Genomic DNA, 21,281 nt, shown 5'->3' on the forward strand with positions numbered 1-21,281 from the left:
TGTTGTGTGAGAGAGAGAGAGAGAGAGAGAGAGAGAGAGAGAGAGAGAGAGAGAGAGAGAGAGAGAGAGAGAGAGTGACTAATCTGTATGCAGACTGTTGTTGTTGTTGTTGTTGTTGTTGTTGTTTTGTGAGAGAGAGAGTGACTCATCTTCTGTATGCAGACTGTTGTTGTTGTTGTTGTGTGAGAGAGAGAGTGACTAATCTGTATGCAGACTGTTGTTGTTGTTGTTGTTGTTGTTGTTGTGTGAGAGAGAGAGTGACTAATCTTCTGTATGCAGACTGTTGTTGTTGTTGTTGTGTGAGAGAGAGAGTGACTAATCTGTATGCAGACTGTTGGTGTTGTTGTTGTTGTTGTTGTGTGTGAGAGAGAGAGAGAGAGAGAGAGACTAATCTTCTGTATGCAGACTGTTGTTGTTGTTGTTGTTCTTGTAGTTGTGTGTGAGAGAGAGAGAGAGAGAGACTAATCTTCTGTATGCAGACTGTTGTTGTTGTTGTTGTTCTTGTAGTTGTGTGTGAGAGAGAGAGAGAGAGAGAGTGACTAATCTGTATGCAGACTGTTGTTGTTGTTGTTGTTGTTGTTGTTGTGTGAGAGAGACTAATCTTCTGTATGCAGACTGTTGTTGTTGTTGTGTGAGAGAGAGAGAGAGAGAGAGAGTGACTAATCTGTATGCAGACTGTTGTTGTTGTTGTTGTTGTTGTTGTTGTGTGAGAGAGAGACTAATCTTCTGTATGCAGACTGTTGTTGTTGTGGTTTTTGTTGTTGTTGTTGTTGTTGTGTGTGTGTGAGAGAGAGAGAGAGAGAGAGAGAGAGAGTGACTAATCTTCTGTATGCAGACTGTTGTTGTTGTTGTTGTTGTTGTTGTGTGAGAGAGAGACTAATCTTCTGTATGCAGACTGTTGTTGTTGTTGGTTTTGTTGTTGTTGTATGAGAGAGAGAGACGAATCTTCTGCATGCAGACTGTTGTTGTTGTTGTTGTTGTGTGAGAGAGAGAGAGAGACTAATCTTCTGCATGCAGACTGCTGTTGTTGTTGTTGTTGTGTGAGAGAGAGAGAGAGACTCATCTTCTGCATGCAGACTGCTGTTGTTGTTGTGTGAGAGAGAGAGAGAGAGAGTGACTAATCTGTATGCAGACTGTTGTTGTTGTTGTTGTTGTGTGTGTGTGTGTGTGAGAGAGAGAGAGAGAGAGAGAGAGAGAGAGTGACTAATATGTATGCAGACTGTTGTTGTTGTTGTTGTTGTTGTTGTTGTTGTGTGTGAGAGAGAGAGACTAATCTTCTGTATGCAGACTGTTGTTGTTGTTGTTGTTGTTGTGAGAGAGAGACTAATCTTCTGTATGCAGACTGTTGTTGTTGTTGTTGTTGTTTTTCTTGTTGTTGCTGTTGTTGAGTGAGAGAGAGTGACTAATCTTCTGTATGCAGACTGTTGTTGCTGTTGTTGTTGTTGTGAGAGAGAGACTAATCTTCTGTATGCAGACTGTTGTTGTTGTTGTTGTTGTTTTTCTTGTTGTTGCTGTTGTTGAGTGAGAGAGAGTGACTAATCTTCTGTATGCAGACTGTTGTTGTTGTTGTTGTTGTTGTTGTGTGAGAGAGAGAGAGAGAGAGAGAGAGAGAGAGAGAGTGACTAATCTTCTGTATGCACACTACACTGTTTTGTTACGTCATGTACTCTAGTAGAGTGTACCGACCGTTCTGATTCAGTTCAGAACATCTTTATTGTCCCTGTTTGTGTGCAGCCTAAATACCTAGACAAAGAGACATTTGTTTGTAGGCCTGTTGCAAAAATGGTCCTGAGATAGTTCTGGTCTTGCCTACGTCTCTGGTTTGCTGCCTGTCCTCTAGGTCGTGTGATGAGCTACCCTGATGACCTCCTAACCCAGGACGTAGGTCTGCTCTTCTTCATGGCTTGTCTTGAGCTGTTCCGACTCTACTGTGGTGAGTTGTAAGTGGGGGTCTGACTCTACTGTGGTGAGTTGTAAGTGGGGGTCTGACTCTACTGTGGTGAGTTGTAAGTGGGGGTCTGACTCTACTGTGGTGAGTTGTAGTGGGGTCTGACTCTGAGGTGAGTTGTAGTGGGGGTCTGACTCTGACGTGAGTTGTAGTGGGGGTCTGACTCTACTGTGGTGAGTTGTAGTGGGGGTCTGACTCTGAGGTGAGTTTTAGTGGTGGTCTGACTCTGAGGTGAGTTGTAGTGGGGGTCTGACTCTACTGGGGTGAGTTGTAGTGGGGGTCTGACTCTACTGGGGTGAGTTGTAGTGGGGGTCTGACTCTACTGGGGTGAGTTGTAGTGGGGGTCTGACTCTACTGGGGTGAGTTGTAGTGGGGGTCTGACTCTACTGAGGTGAGTTGTAGTGGGGTCTGACTCTACTGGGGTGAGTTGTAGTGGGGGTCTGACACTACAGAGGTGGGTTGTAGTGGGGGTCTGACTCTGAGGTGAGATGTAGTGGGGGTCTGACTCTGAAGTGAGTTGTAGTGGAGGTCTGACTCTGGGGTGAGTTGTAGTGGGGGTCTGACTCTACTGAGGTGAGTTGTAGTGGGGTCTGACTCTGAGGTGAGTTGTAGTGGGGGTCTGACTCTGACGTGAGTTGTAGTGGGGGTCTGACTCTGAGGTGAGTTGTAGTGGGGGTCTGACTCTACTGAGGGGAGTTGTAGTGGGGTCTGACTCTGAGGTGAGCTGTAGTGGGGGTCTGACTCTGACGTGAGTTGTAGTGGGGGTCTGACTCTGAGGTGAGTTGTAGTGGGGGTCTGACTTTACTTTGGTGAGTTGTAGTGGGGGTCTGACTCTACTGGGGTGAGTTGTAGTGGGGGTCTGACTCTACTGGGATAAGTTGTAGTGGGGGTCTGACTCTGGGGTGAGTTGTAGTGGGGGTCGGACTCTGAGGTGAGTTGTAGTGGGGGTCTGACTCTACTGGGGTGAGTTGTAGTGGGGTTCTGACTCTACTGAGGGGAGTTGTAGTGGCGGTCTGACTCTACTGGGGTGAGTTGTAGTGGGGGTCTGACTCTACTCTGGTGAGTTGTAGTGGGGGTCTGACTTTACTTTGGTGAGTTGTAGTGGGGGTCTGACTCTACTGGGGTGAGTTGTAGTGGGGGTCTGACTCTACTGGGATGAGTTGTAGTGGGGGTCTGACTCTGGGGTGAGTTGTAGTGGGGGTCGGACTCTGAGGTGAGTTGTAGTGGGGGTCTGACTCAACTGGGGTGAGTTGTAGTGGGGGTCTGACTCTACTGGGGTGAGTTGTAGTGGGGGTCTGACTCTACTCTGGTGAGTTGTAGTGGGGGTCTGACTTTACTTTGGTGAGTTGTAGTGGGGGTCTGACTCTCCTGGGGTGAGTTGTAGTGGGGGTCTGACTCTACTGGGGTGAGTTGTAGTGGGGGTCTGACTCTACTGTGGTGAGTTGTAAGTGGGGGTCTGACTCTACTGAGGTGAGTTGTAAGTGGGGGTCTGACTCTACTGAGGTGAATTGTAGTGGGGGTCTGACTCTACTGAGGTGAGTTGTAGTGGGGTCTGACTCTGAGGTGAGTTGTAGTGGGGGTCTGACTCTGACGTGAGTTGTAGTGGGGGTCTGACTCTACTGTGGTGAGTTGTAGTGGGGGTCTGACTCTGAGGTGAGTTTTAGTGGTGGTCTGACTCTGAGGTGAGTTGTAGTGGGGGTCTGACTCTACTGGGGTGAGTTGTAGTGGGGGTCTGACTCTACTGGGGTGAGTTGTAGTGGGGGTCTGACTCTACTGGGGTGAGTTGTAGTGGGGGTCTGACTTTACTGGGGTGAGTTGTAGTGGGGGTCTGACTCTACTGGGGTGAGTTGTAGTGGGGGTCTGACTCTACTGAGGTGAGTTGTAGTGGGGTCTGACTCTACTGGGGTGAGTTGTAGTGGGGGTCTGACACTACAGAGGTGGGTTGTAGTGGGGGTCTGACTCTGAGGTGAGATGTAGTGGGGGTCTGACTCTGAAGTGAGTTGTAGTGGAGGTCTGACTCTGGGGTGAGTTGTAGTGGGGGTCTGACTCTACTGAGGTGAGTTGTAGTGGGGTCTGACTCTGAGGTGAGTTGTAGTGGGGGTCTGACTCTGACGTGAGGGGTCTAGTGGGGGTCTGACTCTGAGGTGAGTTGTAGTGGGGGTCTGACTCTACTGAGGGTAGTTGTAGTGGGGTCTGACTCTGAGGTGAGTTGTAGTGGGAGTCTGACTTTACTTTGGTGAGTTGTAGTGGGGGTCTGACTCTACTGGGGTGAGTTGTAGTGGGGGTCTGACTCTACTGGGATAAGTTGTAGTGGGGGTCTGACTCTGGGGTGAGTTGTAGTGGGGGTCTGACTCTGGGGTGAGTTGTAGTGGGGGTCGGACTCTGAGGTGAGTTGTAGTGGGGGTCTGACTCTACTGGGGTGAGTTGTAGTGGGGTTCTGACTCTACTGAGGGGAGTTGTAGTGGCGGTCTGACTCTACTGGGGTGAGTTGTAGTGGGGGTCTGACTCTACTCTGGTGAGTTGTAGTGGGGGTCTGACTTTACTTTGGTGAGTTGTAGTGGGGGTCTGACTCTACTGGGGTGAGTTGTAGTGGGGGTCTGACTCTACTGGGATGAGTTGTAGTGGGGGTCTGACTCTGGGGTGAGTTGTAGTGGGGGTCTGACTCTGGGGTGAGTTGTAGTGGGGGTCGGACTCTGAGGTGAGTTGTAGTGGGGGTCTGACTCAACTGGGGTGAGTTGTAGTGGGGGTCTGACTCTACTGGGGTGAGTTGTAGTGGGGGTCTGACTCTACTCTGGTGAGTTGTAGTGGGGGTCTGACTTTACTTTGGTGAGTTGTAGTGGGGGTCTGACTCTACTGGGGTGAGTTGTAGTGGGGGTCTGACTCTACTGGGGTGAGTTGTAGTGGGGGTCTGACTCTACTGGGGTGAGTTGTAGTGGGGGTCTGACTCTACTGGGGTGAGTTGTAGTGGGGGTCTGACTCTGGGGTGAGTTGTAGTGGGGGTCTGACTCTGGGGTGAGTTGTAGTGGGGGTCTGACTCTGAGGTGAGTTGTAGTGGGGGTCTGACTCTGGGGTGAGTTGTAGTGGGGGTCTGACTCTACTGGGGTGAGTTGTAGTGGGGGTCTGACTCTGGGGTGAGTTGTAGTGGGGGTCTGACTCTACTGGGGTGAGTTGTATTGGGGGTCTGACTCTGAGGTGAGTTGTAGTGGGGGTCTGACTCTGGGGTGAGTTGTAGTGGGGGTCTGACTCTGGGGTGAGTTGTAGTGGGGGTCTGACTCTACTGGGGTGAGTTGTAGTGGGGGTCTGACGTTCAGGCATTCAGCCTCTAATTAAAGCGTGACTCCACGCCAGCGGGAGCAGATTTTTTTTTTCTCTCTCAGATTTTTCTGGAAATTCTCACATAATGACTTCATTGAAAGTAAGGATGTTTGAAATGCTTTTTACATTTGTATCACAAAATTATTTTTTTTGAAAATCACGATGAAATTTGCAATTTTAGGCCCTTCATAGACCTGTACATGCCTCCTGCCAGACCCTATGATCTGTGAACCGTACATGAAACAGACAACATCTGGTCATTATTCTCCTTATAGTGTTCTCTAACATGTGGAGTGTGTGTCTAGATTCAGAAATAGACGTTTTCACTTTCAATTATTCAACATAAAAAATCTTAATGTTATTATCCTTTTTAAAAATAATTATAATAATATAATATACTCTTCAAACGTCAAGTTTCTAGTGTGGTGGTCTCTGGTACATTTAATGATATGACCTATCACTGTGTTGGTGAATCCATTTTCCCATTCACTGTGTTGGTGAATCCATTTTCCCATTCACTGTGTTGGTGAATCCATTTCCCCATTCACTGTGTTGGTGAATCCATTTTCCCGTTCACTGTGTTGGTGAATCCATTTTCCCATTCACTGTGTTGGTGAATCCATTTCCCCATTCACTGTGTTGGTGAATCCATTTCCCCATTCACTGTGTTGGTGAATCCATTTTCCCGTTCACTGTGTTGGTGATTCCATTTTCCCGTTCACTGTGTTGGTGATTCCATTTTCCCATTCACTGTGTTGGTGAATCCATTTTCCCCATTCACTGTGTTGGTGAATCCATTTTCCCCATTCACTGTGTTGGTGAATCCATTTTCCCCATTCACTGTGTTGGTGAATCCATTTTCCCATTCACTGTGTTGGTGAATCCATTTTCCCATTCACTGTGTTGGTGAATCCATTTTCCCATTCACTGTGTTGGTGAATCCATTTTCCCATTCACGGTGTTGGTGCATTCCTTCAGAATTAGCATAGAGCTCACTCTGGAAATATGTGTTCAAATTAACAAAATTCAAAAGGGTCATTTTGAGATATTAATATTTTATTGTATAAATTAATACATCGTGAATGTCTTTATTTTGTTATCTAGATATACTCCACATGTTACAGAACACTATAAGGAGTATAATGACACTAAGATGTTGTCTGTTTCATGTACGTTTCACAGGTCATGTAGTCTGACAGCATATTGACACTAACACAGAACCCAGACCGGCTGCGCTCGTGCGCCATCGTGCGCCATCGTGCATACATTTATTTTGTCCCCCCCACACCAAATGCGATCACGACACGCAGGTTAAAATATCAAAACAAACTCTGAACTTATGACATTAATTTGGGGACAGGTCGAAAAGCATTAAACATGTGTGGCAATTTAGCTAGCTTGCACTTGCTAGCTAATGTGTCCTATTTAGCTAGCTTGCTCTTGCTAGCTAATTTGTCCTATTTAGCTAGCTTGCTGTTGCTAGCTAATTTGTCCTGGGATATAAACATTGAGTTATTATTTTACCTGAAATGCACAAGGTCCTCTACTCCGAAAATTAATCCACACATAAAACGACCAACCAAATCGTTTCCAGTCATCTCTTCTCCTTCCAGGCTTTTTCATCTTTGAACTTATATGGTGATTGGCATCTACACTTTCATAGTATTACCACGACGACCGGCAAAACATTTCTTCTTTCAATCACCCACGTGGGTATAACCAATGAGGAGATGGCACGTGGGTGGTACCTGCTTCTATAAACCAATGAGGAGATGGCACGTGGGTGGTACCTGCTTCTATAAACCAATGAGGAGATGGCACGTGGGTGGTACCTGCTTCTATAAACCAATGAGGAGATGGCACGTGGGTTCCTGCTTCTATAAACCAATGAGGAGATGGCACGTGGGTTCCTGCTTCTATAAACCAATGAGGAGATGGCACGTGGGTTCCTGCTTCTATAAACCAATGAGGAGATGGCACGTGGGTTCCTGCTTCTATAAACCAATGAGGAGATGGCACGTGGGTTCCTGCTTCTATAAACCAATGAGGAGATGGGAGAGGCTGGACTTGCAGCCCGATCTGCGTCAGAAATAGAAAGGAGTTCTATTGTAGCCCTTGGCAACGCAGACGCTCGTTGGCCGTGTGGGTGCAACAATTGAATAACATGGATTTCTACATTTATTTTGTGATGCTCGCGCACGCGACGTGTCCGGTCTGGTCAGCATGTTACATTAGAGAACACTATAAGGAGAATAATGACTAGATGTTGTCTGTATTCATGTACGGTTCACAGATCATAGGGTCTGGCAGGAGGCATGTACAGGTCTATGAAGGGCCTAAAATGGACACTTTCACCGTGATTCTTGTAACAAATGTACAAATAATTTCAAACATTCTTCCTCTCAACGAAGTTCCTATGTGAGAATTGACAGAAAAATCTGAGATACCCAAAATATTTTCCTCTCCCGCTGTCGTGGGATCGCCCTATACTGCTCTTGGGAGGAGGACCCTGTGCTATGTCTCTCTCCCCCCCCACACCCTTCCCCACCCACCTCCTTCCAGGTGTGAGGGGTAACCTGCAGGAGACGGAGGGTTATATGTGGGCTAACCTGGCCATGACGGTGGCTACGGCCCTGTTGTCCGTCTACTTCCTGGTATGGCAGCTGTACGTGATGCATGCTGACGTCATCATCAACGCCATACTGCTCAGTGTTTACGGACTGGGAGGGGTCCTAGGTCTGGCCACACTGGCTAGATTCACCAGGTTAGTTATCTATTTGCCGTGTCCATAATACTCACATAGCTATCTATTGATATGATTCATATTTATTCAATTCGTTTTGTTTTTGTGATTTAATAATTAAAGGGGATACTTTGGGATTTTGGTATTGAGACCCTTTTAATATGGCCTCCTGAGTGGCGCAGCGGTCTAAGGCACTGTATCTCAGTGCTAGAGGCGTCACTACAGACCTTGGTTTGATTCCAGGGTGTATCACAACCGGCCGTGATTGGGAGTCCCATAGGGCGGCGCACAATTGGGTTAGGGTTTGGCCGGTGTAGGCCGTCATTGTTAGAATTTGTTCTTAACTGACTTGCCTGGTTAAATAAAGGTTAAATAAAAAGTATATAGGTATCTACTAGCCACAGATACCCAATGAGTCTACGTCTATGGGTATCTATTAGCATGCTAGCAGATACTCATACACTTCCAGTCATTGCGCTAACGCTAGTTAGCATTGGCTACCTCTTAACTTCCTTCATACTGGACACAGAGACATTAACATGGTATCCAGGAGTTCATCATCCCTTTAATGATTTTGTTGACATTTTATCTTGGCCTATTTAAAGTAGGCTAATAGACCTCTCCCACCAGTCACCAAGTGTTGTGAATGGCCTGCCTGCACTGAGCGTCGCTCCCTTTTGTCTGCTCCATTGTCCATGAATGAAATAAGCTCCCGTGGTTCTTCAGAGACTTTGTGAATTATTGATCCAGGTTTTTATTCATTCCAAGTGTCACTGTATACCGCCTTCTAGTGCTGTGACGTCAGGGCCAGAGCTCGCGTTTTCCTTTCAAAGACAGGAAGAGATTGTGGGTAAAATATCTGACTGACCACTTCTACCGAAGAGATTGGTAATGGGTTAAGTCTGAACGTTCCTGAACGTTCCACACTGAACAAGGATTTAACGAAGGTTTCCAATGACTGTGAAATGTCATTTCTCAGTTGTTGTTTTGTTTTTTTAACCCTACTTTAGTTGAAAACAGTTATTGTAAGTCCCTCTAGATAATTCCGCTGATATGTAGCCTAATGTCTGCGCTCATTTCTGTCTTTCAGTGTCTACTCCTGACCCCATCAATTATAGCTGCACTGACAGCACCTCCAGAATCTCCTTCCACTCCTTCACTACCACTCCTTCACTACCACTCCTTCACTACCACTCCTTCACTACCAAACCTTCACTACCACTCCTTCACTACCAAACCTTCACTACCACTCCTTCACTACCACTCCTTCACTACCAAACCTTCACTACCACTCCTTCACTACCACTCCTTCACTACCACTCCTTCACTACCAAACCTTCACTACCACTCCTTCACTACCAAACCTTCACTACCACTCCTTCACTACCACTCCTTCACTACCACTCCTTCACTACCACTCCTTCACTACCAAACCTTCACTACCAAACCTTCACTACCAATCCTTCACTACCTTTCCTTCACTACCACTCCTTCACTACCAAACCTTCACTACCACTCCTTCACTACCAAACTTTCACTACCACTCCTTCACTATCACTCCTTCACTACCACTCCTTCACTACCACTCCTTCACTACCACTCCTTCACTACCAAACCTTCACTACCACTCCTTCACTACCACTCCTTCACTACCAAACCTTCACTACCACTCCTTCACTACCACTCCTTCACTACCACTCCTTCACTACCAAACCTTCACTACCACTCCTTCACTACCAAACCTTCACTACCACTCCTTCACTACCAAACCTTCACTACCACTCCTTCACTACCACTCCTTCACTACCACTCCTTCACTACCACTCCTTCACTACCACTCCTTCACTACCAAACCTTCACTACCAAACCTTCACTACCACTTCTTCACTACCAAACCTTCACTACCACTCCTTCACTACTAAACCTTCACTACCAAACCTTCACTACCACTCCTTCACTTCACTACCACTCCTTCACTACCAAACCTTCACTACCACTCCTTCACTACCACTCCTTCACTACCACTCCTTCACTACCACTCCTTCACTACCAAACCTTCACTACCAAACCCTCTGCTGCAACATTGGAGATGTCTGAGCATCAATGTGGGTATCCTGGTATCCTGTCCCGGAGCTCTACGGACAATTCCTTTGACCTCATGGCTTGGTCTTTGCTCTGTCAACTGTAGGACCTTATATAGAGACAGGTGTGTTTCCAAATCATGTCCAATCAATTGAATTTATCACAGTTGGACTCCAATCAAGTTGTAGAAACATCTCAGGGGTGATCAATGGAAACAGGATGCAACCTGAGGTCATTATTGAGTCTCATAGCAAAGGGTCTGAATACTTATGTAAATAAGGTATTTCTGTTTTGCTTTAAAAAATAAAATACAAATTTATTTGCCAAACATTTCTAAAAAAAAAAAAAAAAAAAAAAAGTGTTTTTTTGCTCTGTCATTATTGGGTAATTGTGTGTAGATTGATGAGAGAGAGAAAAAAAGTTAAATAACTAAACTGTGGAAAAAGTAGAGGGGTCTGAATACTTTCCCGAGCGCGATGTACCTCACATCTATAGGCTACATTGAAATTGACATGCAAACAACAGCCTATATAGAAGATGGACCTCCAGTGTCCGTCTAAGCGGTACGTTTGTAATCATTCAGCCGATCCTAAATCCCTCCCAACCCCTTCCCCTAGGCCCTAGCTCTTCAATGTTAACCCCCTGATTGCTGTGTAGTGGATATTCCCACATATTGGTTATATTATGCAAACACCCGAGTGATAGGGCCTAGGGGGAGAGGTAGGGAGTGAATTGAGACCGATGTTCTGTATAGGATAGACACCGGTTAGTCCTCTCACTCAAACCCTTTGTCATTGTTCCCGTCTTATGTTGTATCTACCCCACATTTCCCAGGAATAATCTGATCATGTTACTGAATGTATCCAGAGTATTTTCACATGTCCTTATCAACAAATGCTGTGAAAAGTACAGTCAATGTAAAATACACATCAAATCAACAGTGTTAATGTGTTTGGATTCAGTCTTGTGTCAGGTGAACTGTTGTGTCCTCACCAACGGTCTAATCATTTTATTATCTCTAAACTGTTCCCTTTGAATTGCTACCATCGTTATGCAAATACTTTTCATATTTCTTCTGTAAAATACGTATCAATGTGGCCCTATCCATATAGTACAATTCCCACGAGGGCTAATTAGTCTGTGAACCCTCATACATTAAGAACAAAAAAACTTTTTTCTGACTGTTTTCCATGTTATTTGGTTAGTTCTCTCTTAAAGAGCTGAGGTCTATGGTGATAGGTGGTATGGGCTGAGGGGGAGGGATTAAAGAGCTGATGTTTGGTAATGTATTAGTGTTATGTGACTGCTTTATACAAAATATGTAAAATATTTAATATTTTATATTAATTAATATTAATATTAAAAGGTAAATGTAAAATATCTGTACAGTACCAGTCTAAAGTTTGGATACAACTACTCAATCCAGGGTTTTTCTTAATGTTGTACTATTTTCTACACTGTATAATAATAGTGAAGACATTAAAACTATGTTGGGAGCCTGTTGATACTGAATATGTTATTTATTATTCAACTGTATTTCTTAACAGTTTTTTCTTTTCTAAGGGTACAGATTTTTATTCACTTACAATTTGACATGGATAATGAACCTGTAACCCAAAAATTATAAAACAAATGAAGGATTTAACCGACTGGCACCCGGGCTAGCAGGACAACCTCTCACCTGTAAAATATATTTACTTAAGATATTGTTTACAGTTTACAGTTTTTAATTCAGTCATGCTTCTTTGTGTTACCCCCTTATGGAAATAAGGCCCCTTCATTACAGACGTAGGCTCAACTGGTTTCCATTTAGAGACTGAAACCGCGACGTGAAATGGAACAACCGAGTTTGGATTCAGGCTAGTAATTTTTGCTCTGTTGTGACAGAAATCTATACGTCTTCAACAAGGTCATTTGTAAAAAGGACACAGAGATAGGGCCTACCTGAACAACGAGCAAGCAATCATTGTTACCTGTCTGTGTCATCGAAACCAGGGCAATGTTCCACACTGTTGCTCCTCTTTCTTTCTGCCAGCTACTTAAAGCTGTTCTCGCCTCTCATACACTTGGAGACAAAATATTGACTTTACACTGCAGCCAGTAAATGTTAAAATAATATATTAATTAGGAAGAAAATCAAACTACAAATGCATCAATACTGGAGTGTTTTTGGTCTACATTTATTTAAAAAAAATGTGTCCTATTTAATGCAACTTGCAAGGCCCTCATGCACTGTGTTGACATTATGGATTTTCCCCACTCATATTTATATAAAAAAAAAGTTGCCCAGAAAGAATGTTGATGTTATGATCTGACCAAATACAGAGCACCATTTCCAAATCAAACAGCACAACCTTCATAGCTTGGTGTTAGCAGATTGTCTATTATATTGACAAGATATTTGAGTGACCGCTCTAACAATGGAAATTACATGTCCTCAAAGATGGAAGGCAGGCAGGAGGAGGCGAGATCAGCTGTGACCATTCTATCCAATGAGAGGGCTGATATGTATGTCAACAAGGCACACCTGTTAATTGAAACAATCAATCAATCAAATGTATTTATAAAGCCCTTCTTACATCAGCTGATGTCACAAAGTGCTGTACAGAAACCAACCCTAAAACCCCCAAACAGCAATAAAGGCAGGTGAAGAAGCACGGTGGCTAGGAAAAACTCCCTCGGAACCTAGGAAGAAACCTAGAGAGGATCCAGGCTGTGAGGGGTGGCCAGTCCTCTTCTGACTGTGCCGGGTGGAGATTATAACAGAACATGGCCAAGATGTTCGAATGTTCATAGATGACCAACAGGGTCAGATAATAATAATCACAGTGGTTGTAGAGGGTACAACAGGTCAGCACCTCAGGAGTAAATGTCAGTTGGCTTTTCACAGCCGATCATTAAGAGTATCTCTACCACTCTTGCTGTCTCTAGAGAGTTGAAAACAGCAGGTCTGGGACAGGTAGCACGTCCGGTGAACAGGTCAGGGTTCAATAGCCACAGGCAGAACAGTTGAAACTGGAGCAGCAGCACGACCAGGTGGACTGGGGACAGCAAGGAGTCATCATGCCAGGTAGTCCTGAGGCATGGTCCTAAGGCTCAGGTCTTCCGAGAGAGAGAGAGAACGAGAGAATTAGAGAGAGCATACTTAAATTAACACAGGACACCGGATAAGACAGGAGAAATACTCCAGATATAACAGACTGACCCTAGCTCCCCGACACATAAACTACTGCAGCATAAACACTGGAGGCTGAGACAGGAGGGGTCAGGAGACACTGTGGCCCCATGCGATGATACCCCCGGACAGGGCCAAACAGGAAGGATATAACCCCACCCACTTTGCCAAAGCACAAGCCCCCACACCACTAGAGGGATATCTTCAACCACCAACTTACTATCCTGAGACAAGGCAGAGTATAGCTCACGAAGATCTCCCGCACGGCACGAACCCGAGGGGGGGGCGCCAACACAGACAGGAAGATCATGTCAGTGTCTGAAATGCATTCCAGGTGACTACCTCAGGAAGCTGGTTGAGAGAATACCAAGAGTGTGCAAAGCTGTCATCAAGGCAAAGGGGTGGCTACTTTGAAAAATCTCAAATATAAAACATGTTTTGATTTGTTTAACACTTTTTGGGGGGGTTACTACATGAATCCATATGTGTTATTTTATAGTTTTGATGTCTTCACTATTATTCTACAAATGCGGAAAATAGTGAAAATGTTTTTTTTTGTCTTCATCAAATTGGTAGGCCTTTCTTTACTAGTCGTGTGTATAGCCAAAAGCCGTCTGTAGCACGGGCAAATGTTTACTTTGCTCCCCAAACATCTTCCTGGCTATGTGTGAGTCCAAATCTATCAATCAGTGCATTCATTACAACCTAATCACTACTAAACTTTTATTTGATCACATAATCCTCACGTAGCAAAATTATAAATTATATTTTTTTGTTGTCCAAATTCGACAATCTCATTCACCTCCATACAAAATAAAAATCCTCACATCTTGGGTTTATTTTCCTGGTTATAGGCAAGTTTAAGTTTTCACGGAAAAAAATAATACTTTTTCGCATATCTGCAATCTCATTGGCTAGAATGGTCCCGCCTACTTTCCATCATTGAGGACATATATTTGAATTATTCCAGTGGTCCCTCGACTATCTTGACAATATAATAGATCATCACTGTCTGGTCAATATAATAGATCATCATTGTCTGGTCAATATAATAGATCATCATTGTCTGGTCAATTTAATAGATCATCACTGTCTGGTCAATATAATAGATCATCATTGTCTGGTCAATATAATAGATAATCACTGTCTGGTCAATTTAATAGATCATTACTGTCTGGTCAATATAATAGATCATCATTGTCTGGTCAATTTAATAGATCATCACTGTCTGGTCAATATAATAGATCATCACTGTCTGGTCAATATAATAGATCATCACTGTCTGGTCAATTTAATAGATCATCATTGTCTGGTCAATATAATAGATCATCACTGTCTGGTCAATATAATCGATATACCCCGCCCCCAAGACGGCTGTGCTCCTCCCCTTCCCGCACACTCACCTGTCACTCAGCCGCTCTCTCTGGCTCCTTCCCTAACTGTCTTCGGTCTGCGCTGCCCGATGTCAACAGCGACCACAGGAGCAACGTATATATATATTTATATATATATATATCGATATATATGCATTTACATACCACTTTATTTTAATACCAACACAGAAAGTACCGCAACTTCCGATCGCTCTGGTATCAACATAGGAGGCTACGTGTCGCCTTGGCCATTAGAGCTACGGACCAGTCGTCCACCTGCTGCGGAGCAAAGTTCGGACAGACTGACGGCTGTTCAGAACATTTGAACAGATACTTTGTTGATTGTGAAATAAAAGTGTTTTGGACTGAAACGAAGAGAAAAACCTTTGTCAACAGTGTGCCGTCGGTAGAAGAGAGACAGCGGTGACTGAGCTTGTTCAGCGTTGCGCAGGTAAGGGAACTATAGTTGGACTATTTTATATGACATTTCTATACCTAACCCCCATTTTTCCACAGTTGTAGGTCTATTGCATGTTTCTGGAAAGAATACGATAACGTCATACATTTGACCCTAGCCGTAAGGCGTCCTATGTAGGGCTAGTTTCACCCTTGAGATGAACATCCAATTTAAGGAATTTATTCATAATGCGTCCAGTACATTATCACCTGAGTCCAGTGACAGTTGTCTTTATGACATTATCACCTGAGCCCAGTGACTGTTGTGTTTATGACATTATCACCTGAGTCCAGATTATTGTTATTGACTTGACAGGTCTAAATCTATCTATTTGTGTGTGTGTAATGTACGTGTTTTTACACTAGCCTGGCCTTGACCCCATGCAAGGTGTTTTTACACCAGCCTGGTCTTGACCCCATGCAGTGTTTTTACACACACCTACTGTCCATACGTTATACAAACATACCTTCCAGGTTGAAGGCTACACACACACACACACACACACACACACACACACACACACACACACACACACACACACACCTGCCTCCTCTACAATCTAACCACTAGACTACCTGCCTCCTCTACAATCTAACCACTAGGCTACCTCTACACTCTAACCACTAGGCTACCTCTACACTCTAACCACTAGGCTACCTCTACACTCTAACCACTAGACTACCTGCCTCCTCTACAATCTAACCACTAGACTACCTGCCTCCTCTACAATCTAACCACTAGGCTACCTCTACACTCTAACCACTAGGCTACCTCTACACTCTAACCACTAGGCTACCTCTACACTCTAACCACTAGACTACCTGCCTCCTCTACAATCTAACCACTAGACTACCTGCCTCCTCTACAATCTAACCACTAGGCTACCTACCTCCTCTACAATCTAACCACTAGGCTACCTGCCGCCTCTACACTCTAACCACTAGGCTACCTGCCGCCCCTACACTCTAACCACTAGGCTACCTGCCATCCCTACACTCTAACCACTAGGCTACCTGCCACCTCTACACTCTAACCACTCGGCTACCTGCCACCTCTACACTCTAACCACTAGGCTACCTGCCACCTCTACACTCTAACCACTAGGCTACCTGCCTCCTCTACACTCTAACCACTAGGCTACCTGCCTCCTCTACACTCTAACCACTGGGCTACCTGCCTCCTCTACACTCTAACCACTAGGCTACCTGCCACCTCTACACTCTAACCACTAGACTACCTGCCTCCTCTATACTCTAACCACTAGACTACCTGCCTCCTCTACACTCTAACCACTAGGCTACCTGCCGCCTCTACACTGTAACCACTAGGCTACCTGCCTCCTCTACACTCTAACCACTAGGCTACCTGCCTCCTCTACACTCTAACCACTAGACTACCTGCCTCCTCTACGCTCTAACCACTAGACTACCTGCCACCTCTACACTCTAACCACTAGGCTACCTGCCACTTCTACACTCTAACCACTAGGCTACCTGCCTCCTCTACACTCTAACCACTAGACTACCTGCCACCCCATACCTAGATAACTCTGTCAATACTAATCTCAACGCCAAACAACTAGCTAGCTACTGATTGGAGAATAGCTTTTGTGTTTATGTACTCTACTTCATGTGTGTAATAAATTCTGCTAAGTGTTTTAGCTAGGTACCCATCTGTTGTTGTTGTGGTGTAGGAATGTGGCTGTGAGTTTACACAAGACAAATGGGATGAAGACTAACAGATCAGGTGGACGAATCAGTGTTCACTATAGACACAGAAGAGAACACGTACTAACAACTCTATCAAAATGTAACGACTTATAGAGGAGCAGTTTATAGAAAACATCCCGGCCTACTGTATAGTGGATAGACCACACTGTCTCAGTAGTGAACCATCCATCTTGATTGTTAGCAATATGACTTGGTTCAATATAGTGAACCATCCATCTTGATTGTTAGCAATATGACTTGGCTCAATATAGTGAACCAGCCATCTGGAATGTTAGCAATATGAGTTGGCTCAATATAGTGAACCAGCCATCTGGAATGTTAGCAATATGAGTTGGCTCAATATAGTGAACCAGCCATCTGGAATGTTAGCAATATGAGTTGGCTCAATATAGTGAACCAGCCATCTGGAATGTTAGCAACATGAGTTGGCTCAATATAGTGAACCAGCCATCTGGAATGTTAGCAATATGAGTTGGCTCAATATAATGATTCAGCCATCTGGAATGTTAGCAATATGAGTTGGCTCAATATAATGATTCAGCCATCTGGAATGTTAGCAATATGAGTTAGGTTGGTTTCTGGTTGGTTTCTGTGTCATATGAGGTTGATTCAGAACTGTCTCGTGGGATTATCTAATGACAGTACTGTATTGTTTCTGGTGCATACCACAACCACACACCCTCCGATGAGCCTTCTGAAACTCCACACCACCTCATCTGTTGTTCTGGCGTTTGTTCACGTCATCTTGTGTTTAGTGTCGTTGCCTTGACAACACCCTTAGCCTCGGTACCTGTTCAATGATAAGGCTTGGAACCGGAAATTCATGTTAAAAATATGTATAAGTTTAGAGACGTCTCTTGTCACAGGGACACGGAGACGATGCTCTTTGTAGGAGCAGAAAAACAAAACTGAATGTTAAAATCTGAATATAATATGTTTTCTTTATTATGAAATAATCACTGGGATAACAAACAATATAGAAATGTTTCTGGTCAAAACACATAAAATAGTACAGCCAATACTTGTATTATTTCACAACCAAAACAAGGTTTATTAAAAACAGAACAGTGTTTTAAGTGAGAAGAAGGCATTGGTCTAAAGCTGAAAAATAAAGGAAATTCACATGAGCACCAGAATTCCCACTCCGCCCATGCTCCACCAAGGTTTTCCAACACACAGTTTTGACCTACTACAGTAGCTATGTTGGTCTATTGTACTTCAAACTATGCGTAGGGCAGGTTGCTTAGGATCCAAACCTTCTCAAACAGCCTCATTCGTACTCCTAGAGGAGGTGCTTCCAACTGGAGAACCTTCCAGAGCAAGAGAGATGGGGAGAGAGAGAGAGATGGAGAGATGGGGGGAGAGAGAGATGGGGCAAGAGAGATGGGGAGAGAGAGATGGGGAGAGAGAGATGGGGGGGAGAGATGGGGAGAGAGAGATGGATGCAGCTCTTCAAGGTTGCCATGAGAGAATGTTTCATTCAGCCTGTGGCTCTCTGGAACTATATTAATATGTTCAGTCTGAGGGGAAGGGTCCAGGAAGGAGAGGATGGGTTCTACATTAATATGTTCAGTCTGAGGGGAAGGGTCCAGGAAGGAGAGGATGGGTTCTACATTAATATGTTCAGTCTGAGGGGAAGGGTCCAGGAAGGAGAGGATGGGTTCTATATTAATATGTTCAGTCTGAGGGGAAGGAGAGGATGGGTTCTATATTAATATGTTCAGTCAGAGGGGAAGGAGAGGATGGGTTCTACATTAATATGTTCAGTCTGAGGGGAAGGAGAGGATGGGTTCTACATTAATATGTTCAGTCTGAGGGGAAGGAGAGGATGGGTTCTATATTAATATGTTCAGTCTGAGGGGAAGGGTCCAGGAAGGAGAGGATGGGTTCTACATTAATATGTTCAGTCTGAGGGGAAGGATCCAGGAAGGAGAGGATGGGTTCTACATTAATATGTTCAGTCTGAGAGGAAGGAGAGGATGGGTTCTATATTAATATGTTCAGTCTGAGGGGAAGGAGAGGATGGGTTCTATATTAATATGTTCAGTCTGAGGGGAAGGAGAGGATGGGTTCTATATTAATATGTTCAGTCTGAGGGGAAGGAGAGGATGGGTTCTACATTAATATGTTCAGTCTGAGGGGAAGGAGAGGATGGGTTCTATATGAATATGTTCAGTCTGAGGGGAAGGGTCCAGGAAGGAGAGGATGGGTTCTACATTAATATGTTCAGTCTGAGGGGAAGGAGAGGATGGGTTCTATATTAATATGTTCAGTCTGAGGGGAAGGAGAGGATGGGTTCTATATTAATATGTTCAGTCTGAGGGGAAGGAGAGGATGGGTTCTATATTAATATGTTCAGTCTGAGGGGAAGGAGAGGATGGGTTCTACATTAATATGTTCAGTCTGAGGGGAAGGAGAGGATGGGTTCTATATGAATATGTTCAGTCTGAGGGGAAGGGTACAGGAAGAAGAGGATGGGTTCTATATGAATATGTTCAGTCTGAGGGGAAGGGTCCAGGAAGGAGAGGATGGGTTCTACATTAATATGTTCAGTCGGAGGGGAAGGAGAGGATGGGTTCTATATTAATATGTTCAGTCTGAGAGGAAGGAGAGGATGGGTTCTACATTAATATGTTCAGTCTGAGGGGAAGGAGAGGATGGGTTCTACATTAATATGTTCAGTCTGAGGGGAAGGAGAGGATGGGTTCTATATTAATATGTTCAGTCTGAGGGGAAGGAGAGGATGGGTTCTATATTAATATGTTCAGTCTGAGGGGAAGGAGAGGATGGGTTCTATATTAATATGTTCAGTCTGAGGGGAAGGAGAGGATGGGTTCTACATTAATATGTTCAGTCTGAGGGGAAGGAGAGGATGGGTTCTATATGAATATGTTCAGTCTGAGGGGAAGGGTACAGGAAGAAGAGGATGGGTTCTATATGAATATGTTCAGTCTGAGGGGAAGGGTCCAGGAAGGAGAGGATGGGTTCTACATTAATATGTTCAGTCGGAGGGGAAGGAGAGGATGGGTTCTATATTAATATGTTCAGTCTGAGAGGAAGGAGAGGATGGGTTCTACATTAATATGTTCAGTCTGAGGGGAAGGAGAGGATGGGTTCTACATTAATATGTTCAGTCTGAGGGGAAGGAGAGGATGGGTTCTATATTAATATGTTCAGTCTGAGAGGAAGGAGAGGATGGGTTCTATATTAATATGTTCAGTCTGAGGGGAAGGAGAGGATGGGTTCTATATTAATATGTTCAGTCTGAGGGGAAGGAGAGGATGGGTTCTACATTAATATGTTCAGTCTGAGGGGAAGGAGAGGATGGGTTCTATATGAATATGTTCAGTCTGAGGGGAAGGAGAGGATGGGTTCTACATTAATATGTTCAGTCTGAGGGGAAGGGTCCAGGAAGGAGAGGATGGGTTCTACATTAATATGTTCAGTCAGAGGGGAAGGGTCCAGGAAGGAGAGGATGGGTTCTACATTAATATGTTCAGTCAGAGGGGAAGGGTCCAGGAAGGAGAGGATGGGTTCTACATTAATATGTTCAGTCAGAGGGGAAGGGTCCAGGAAGGAGAGGATGGGTTCTATATTAATATGTTCAGTCTGAGGGGAAGGAGAGGATGGGTTCTACATTAATATGTTCAGTCTGAGGGGAAGGGTCCAGGAAGGAGAGGATGGGTTCTACATGAATATGTTCAGTCAGAGGGGAAGGGTCCATCCCTGTTATGAGTGAAGAGGAGTGTCTATAGATAAAACTGATGCCAGAGAGGTGAGAGCAGTGGACTGGTGGGCAGCGAGGCAAGACAGGCTGCCAACTCTGGTTCGCGTTGCTTCTCTTTACTTGTGGCTCCTCAACACGTCTGTAGATGTTGAGAAACTATTGTCACAGTACCAGAACCTGTTAACTCGGGACAGGAGAAGCCTGTCTTAAAAAGAAGAGAGATGCTTCCTGTTTCCAAGTTCACCAGCAGTGCTGAAGAATGAACTCTCACACGGACTCACTCCTAAACCCTCACTCCTAAACCCTCACTCCTCACCCTCACTCCTCACCCTCACTCCTCACCCTCACTCCTCACCCTGCCCTGCTCTAAACATTGGACTGGACAGCACAGCTCTCCCTCGCTCTCTCCCTCTCTTGTTCTCTCTCTGTTAGAATTACTGTAGGTCATTCTTACATCTTAAAGTGTATTGTACAGTGGGACACTTAAAAAGATGAGAGGCCTGTAATTTTCATCATAGGTACACTTCAACTATGACAGACAAAATGAGGAGAAAAAAAATCCAGAAAATCACATTGTAGGATTTTTAATGAATTTATTTGCAAATTATGGTGGAAAGTAAGTATATAGTATTTAGTATAGGCCTCATCTTTTTAAGTGGGAGCACAATTAGTGGCTTACTAAATACTTTTTTTGCCCCACTGTATATTGTAGGGAGGTGAGCAGGTTGCAA

General features: G+C 44.5%; 2 protein-coding genes across 2 annotated transcripts in view; both read left to right on the plus strand.

Moving 5' to 3' along the window:
- LOC139407530 (transmembrane protein 80-like) overlaps positions 1-9,216 on the plus strand; it is a 9,847-nt gene extending 631 nt beyond the window's left edge. The window contains exons 4-6 of the mRNA XM_071151345.1: positions 1,841-1,933; positions 7,826-8,027; positions 9,097-9,216. Of these exons, the coding sequence (XP_071007446.1) occupies positions 1,841-1,933; positions 7,826-8,027; positions 9,097-9,109 (308 nt within the window). The 3' untranslated portion in view covers positions 9,110-9,216. The remainder of the gene's footprint in view (positions 1-1,840; positions 1,934-7,825; positions 8,028-9,096) is intronic.
- A 5,670-nt stretch (positions 9,217-14,886) lies between these two features.
- The window catches only part of LOC139406303 (EPS8 signaling adaptor L2), a 124,739-nt gene continuing 118,344 nt past the window's right edge, over positions 14,887-21,281 (plus strand). The window contains exon 1 of the mRNA XM_071148775.1: positions 14,887-15,087. The gene's annotated coding sequence lies outside the window, so the exon portion shown is untranslated. The remainder of the gene's footprint in view (positions 15,088-21,281) is intronic.

This window comes from Oncorhynchus clarkii, chromosome 4 (genome assembly GCF_045791955.1).
Source record: "Oncorhynchus clarkii lewisi isolate Uvic-CL-2024 chromosome 4, UVic_Ocla_1.0, whole genome shotgun sequence".
In the NCBI taxonomy this organism is placed as follows: domain Eukaryota; kingdom Metazoa; phylum Chordata; class Actinopteri; order Salmoniformes; family Salmonidae; genus Oncorhynchus; species Oncorhynchus clarkii.